Source organism: Quercus lobata, chromosome 2, assembly GCF_001633185.2.
Source record: "Quercus lobata isolate SW786 chromosome 2, ValleyOak3.0 Primary Assembly, whole genome shotgun sequence".
NCBI classification, from domain to species: domain Eukaryota; kingdom Viridiplantae; phylum Streptophyta; class Magnoliopsida; order Fagales; family Fagaceae; genus Quercus; species Quercus lobata.
The window spans coordinates 76,040,168-76,045,365 of record NC_044905.1 but is presented as its reverse complement, the minus strand read 5'-3'; the positions used below and the strand labels follow the sequence as shown (position 1 = coordinate 76,045,365).

Here is a 5,198-nt window from a genome sequence, read left to right as displayed (position 1 = left end):
TTTTAAATAACATTATACGTATTTCTATACAATTTTTTACCCACATGTATTTTCAAAAATACAAATAACGTTATTAGAACAATGTACCAAAGCATTATATTTAGGAGAAGTTTTTAGAGTTATTTTTCATGTTATCCTATTTTTAGGTTAAACAAGAAATTTACATTGGTTTCAATCTTTGGGAAGCATGTGGTTTCCACTTGAGGCTTGGATTGGTATCTTCAATTTAATGCAGATCTTCTGTTATTTTAAGCAGAACTACACATGGAATGCAGACCTTTGAAATGGCTGAAACTATAGGATCTCTAGTCTCAAGCTAAGAAAGTAGCATTTGGAGTGAGAATGTGAGATCACAAAAGTTGGCTACTTCTTGGAACCATGTGTAAATATTCAGAAAAGATTTGATCTTCCTCAGCGAAGGCTCTCAAGATTAATGGTCCATTTAGATTATGGGGGAGGGAGGAGTAATAGAGTAAAATAGAGTAGAATTAACCTAAAATTAGCCTATTTTCAGCCAATTTTACTCTACTCCTCCTCCCTCCCTCCTCAATCCAAACAGGCCCTATTTATTCATGTTGAAGAACCCATTAAAGCTATCTACAGAGGCGGTTTCTGCTTCTGCTAGGAAGTAGGCCAAGTGTGTCAGGAAATTAGAAAGTTTCCATGAGAACTGATGCTATGTAGCTCAGACAGAGGGGGGCCGGTTATTTGAAGAGATGCTACTTTGGGGCAGCATTTCCCTTCCCTACTAATTATTATTGTTTATTTATTCTTGATAAGATAAACTGAGCTTGTTATTGAATAATCTGAGATGATGCTGTTCAAGTAGATTTATGGTAGGTTCAGTCCCAACTTGGAATTAATGCCGACATGCTATACTCGTTCACTTATATAGAAGTATTGGACCATAGCAGCTGAGTTTGGTAGGAGTGCTTCCCCTGCCACAAGAGAGAGAGAGAGAGCGAGAGAGCCCTAAAAATCAAAGCAGTCCTTGTATTAAAATAAGGTTTCAGATACAAATCATTAAGCAATGGTTGAACATTCATATCTAATGACATGTACCCCAGCGATAACTATTGAACTACATTTGCATTCAGGCTAGTTAAGTGAGTATTAATATGCAACTAGAAAGTGACCATCAATCTGCAAATGCAGCAGGCTTGAGTCCTGGAGAATGAAACCAACATCTGAGGTTTTAAGCATATTGCTTTAAGTTCAGTTACATTACGTTACCAGAGGCGGTTCTCAATAACAGCAGAAACAACTCCCTTCAGTGTCTCCTGTATAACATAGTGGGATCATGAGTTATACTGTGTCATTTGTTCCAAAGCAGAGGTGAATTTATTTATTTTTATAAATAAAAAAGATGTGAATATCTTTGAATAGTACCGCAGAATGGTCCTTGAGTCCAAGAGAGATCACCAATGACCTGGAGGAGCCTGAGATGCTGAACACACAACAAGACACATTAAATTATTTGTGATTCAGGTAACAGATTCCATGGAAACAGGTATCCAAAACATACATTGCTATTATATTTGGATGTCACTTACGCCGATTGGCATTCTATTAATGCTAGTAATTCCTCTTTTAGGCTAAACGTGAGAAGTGAATACCTTGTTATTAGCATTCACATAAATGATTTTACAAATTCCAATAAATTCTCCCAAAGAAAAAAATGATTGCTAGCAAATTCTAGCTCTGAGAAGCAAGGAACAAAAAATAGCTTTAAAACTATTGTAAATATTTTGAACTGGAAATATACCTGATGTGTTGAATTAACTGACGAGCACATGCCAGCAGCATTGGCTGCATTTGTTGAAGTGGGTTGAAATCAGTATAAGTTAATTAACAGTTATCATACTAAGAGGCTAGAGCCCAAGCTAGCCTACCTCATCTCGTTTGCCAAATACTGCAGACACATTGAATGTTGGCTCGATTGACACCCCTTCCTCCTTCCTGGTGATGAAAAAAGATATATATCTCAGAAGCTCCTCTCAGTAGAATTATCATTTAATGGTTCAATGTGATTCTCAAATCCAAGGATGAGATTACAATGTCACATTACTATGCAATCAATCTCTCACATTTTCAAATGGTCAAACTATAGGATTTAAAAAAAAAAAAAAAAAAAATTCTGCCTCCTCTCAGCCCTGTGTCGATTCTGTTGACCTTAAATTCTCTTCTTATTATCAAGTACTGGAATCAAGTTTTCCCTCATTTATTTATTTTTTCTCTCTCTCTCTCTCAAGATTTTGTTTTATTAAAAAAGCCACATAACAAGATCATTCCTTCTACTCAACAAACATGAGAGAGAGTTTTTTGGATGTAAGTTATGCAAACCTCCCAGGTCAGCAAGCACGTACAAAAACATAGAATAACTAAATTGTGTCAACCATTCTAGGCTGACTGGAGGACAATATATGATATAATACTTCACAGAACAGAACAGGAGTAAAGAATAACAGGATTTTTATCATAAGCCACAAAGTTTCCATATGAACAAAGAATTGGACAAAGTGAGAAAGGAACTAATGTGCATAATTACAGCAATGTTGAACTGAAATATAATTTATGAAGCAACAAAGAAATCCCACTTCACAGGATTGCTCCAGTAGTTCAATGAAAAGAATATGCAGACCTGGCATGGAGTATTGTCCCCATGGCTCCTATTTGAGTTGCAATCACCTAAAAGTTTTTCAAACATTAGAAGTGCACACAAACATGAAGCCATCAACACCCCGTCCCCTATTGGAGGGTCACCAATAAAAAAAATCCAAATGAAGAGGAACTTAGAACTTACAAGAAAATGATCATCATAACTACAAAGGACTACATCTGTTTTGTTCCCCTGACAAGCAGAAACAAAATAAGCAACTGGGAAATAACACATTAGTAGCAATAGCCAAGCAAACAAAACAAGGAATGTTAAACCCAAAAGGACCATGATTTCCATCATGAAATAAATTGGGGTAGTTGAAACTAAAACACAACCATTTAGAGATCCTGACTTACTTGTGCACACTTTGTAAGACCTATAAAATTCAATGTCTCTATGTCACCTGTCTCACATTCTTAGCAAGCCTAACCTTTGCATTCAGGTATTTCATTGAAATGAAGCCTCACTTGATTCTTTTTCTCTCATCTAATAAAAATACATAGTTATATCAACAAGAAAGAAACTAGATGCCATAATATGTAGTATCATACTTCTTATATTTGAGTTAGGTCTTCAAAGTATGCAATCCACATAAATTTCAGAAAACCAAAACAAGCCAAATCAGAATTCTCCATTCAATTATGGTTAAAAATCACAAGAGCCCTTACTCCAGCTGAGAAATTATTCCAAACATTGTTTTTGTTTTTTTGTTTTTAAAGCAAACTGTAATTCCAGAATTAAAAGCCCCACAAGCCCATCTTACAATCACTGACACCATTGACCCATTACTTCAAATCACCTAATCTTATCAGTAAAGTGATATTCAGAAGAAACCCAAAGTAAATTATGAAAAATACAAAGAACCCATTATTACCAAAATCACACAGAATAAAGTATTGGGATTTTACATTGAAGCATTGAATCAAACAGGTGATGGGCAACATGGTTTGTTTTCAGTAAGATTAGATAAAGAAATCCAATGAAAAAGCAAAAGTCGGAATCTTTTTACCTTAATATCCAATGAGAGACTCTTGTAGGTGACAGGAAAGCGCGGGACTGAGCTATCCATAAGGAACTTTCTCTCTCTAGACAGAAGGAGAGAGAGAGAGAGAGATTTTGAGAGAAAGACTCGGTCTTGCAAGTGAACTGGGACCAATTTCAGAAGTCTTGGGCTGAACTGGGCCACGCTGTTGAGCTATTCCGAGTAGATTTATGGCTGCAGCCCAGCCCATCTCTCAAGAATCAGCCCACAAAAGTTGGCCCAGCCCAATTATTTAAGGTTGAGGTGGATCCGAAGTTATTTTATTTTATTTGGCCAAAATGCAAAAATACGCCTTGAGGTTTGAGTCAATTGCAAAAACATTGTTTAAGGTTTCTGTTCTTCCATATAACACCTCCTTTGGAACTAATTTTCATTAGCTTTATGGATGGAAAAATTATGTAGCAATCACGTGACCATATTAAAAAGACTCACCAACTAATTCATGCTACTAGTCACGTAATAGTTTGCCCTAAGAGTTATTGAAATTAGTCCTAATGGTCAATTTGGCGGAAATGGAAATCTCAAAGAGTTATAAGGAATAATTGAAATTCTAGGAATTGTTTTTACAACTTACCTAACCCCAATAGTATTTTGGTATTTAGGCCTTATTTTTTTTAAAAAATAAAAATGTATAATTACAGTAAGATTTTATTGAGACAAATTATCAAAAAAAGAAAAGAAAAGAAAGAACAATTATAAAAATTGGAGAGAATAGTCCCACTAATAAAAGAGCATAAGATAACTCTTGCATCCATGCATATGGAGATAGTCCCTCTCATAATGTGTGGATCCAAAAACTGTGAGAGATAGGGTTGACTCAACCTTTAGACCACCTAAGCAATGGTCTAAATTTCCCAAATGAAAGAAAATAGTCCTACTAATAAAAGAGCATAAGATAACTCTTGCATTCATGTGTATGTAGATAGTCCCTTTGTGGATCCAAATACTGTGAGAGATAGGAATGACTTTCTATCAAAAACTTTGTAACTCAACTAGTATCTTTTGGTGTTTCCAATGGAAACATCCAAGATTCAAATCAACTATTGAATTTAAAAAAAAAAAATGTAAAATTTTCAATCTTCCAAACACATGGAAGGTGGACAAACTCTTTCTTTCTCTCTATCAAAATTAAAATCAGAATTATTGGTTTTCCAGACAATTAAATTCATTACTAAATTCCAATGTTCATTACCTAATAGCACTTAAATTGACAAATTCATTTATAAAAAAACAACATTCATTATCAAAATTTAAACAAATATTATATTATTAGTATTTAAATATAATAAAATACCCTACTTAAAATCGCTGTTTTAGGTCATAAAATGCATTGTGTTCACCTTGGTGAGAGAGTATATGGGTCAAGATATTTAGTGTGACTAATGTTACATCACTTAATAACTTTTTATTAAATTAAAATTTTGAGATCATGCCATTGAATTACATTTTTTCTATGTTACTAATACATCTACCAATTTTTTTTTTTTAAATTAAAAA

The 5,198-nt window shown here is 34.3% G+C and overlaps 1 protein-coding gene across 2 annotated transcripts; it reads right to left on the bottom strand.

The window, feature by feature from the left end:
• Positions 1 to 973: 973 nt before the first annotated feature.
• LOC115976646 (proteasome assembly chaperone 3-like) lies at positions 974 to 3,800 on the bottom strand. 2 transcript variants are annotated; one of them, XM_031098077.1, is made up of 7 exons: positions 3,669 to 3,800; positions 2,804 to 2,851; positions 2,642 to 2,688; positions 1,893 to 1,959; positions 1,766 to 1,809; positions 1,390 to 1,447; positions 974 to 1,280 (listed from the first exon to the last, which is right to left on the bottom strand). In XM_031098077.1, the coding sequence occupies exons 1-7, from the start codon at positions 3,726 to 3,728 to the stop codon at positions 1,230 to 1,232; spliced, it is 375 nt and encodes a 124-aa protein (XP_030953937.1). In that variant the 5' UTR covers positions 3,729 to 3,800; the 3' UTR covers positions 974 to 1,229. The 2 variants fall into 2 exon arrangements, with proteins under 2 accessions (XP_030953937.1, XP_030953939.1); XM_031098079.1 differs by lacking the exon at positions 3,669 to 3,800 and adding an exon at positions 3,568 to 3,631.
• Between the last annotated feature and the right edge of the window lie 1,398 nt (positions 3,801 to 5,198).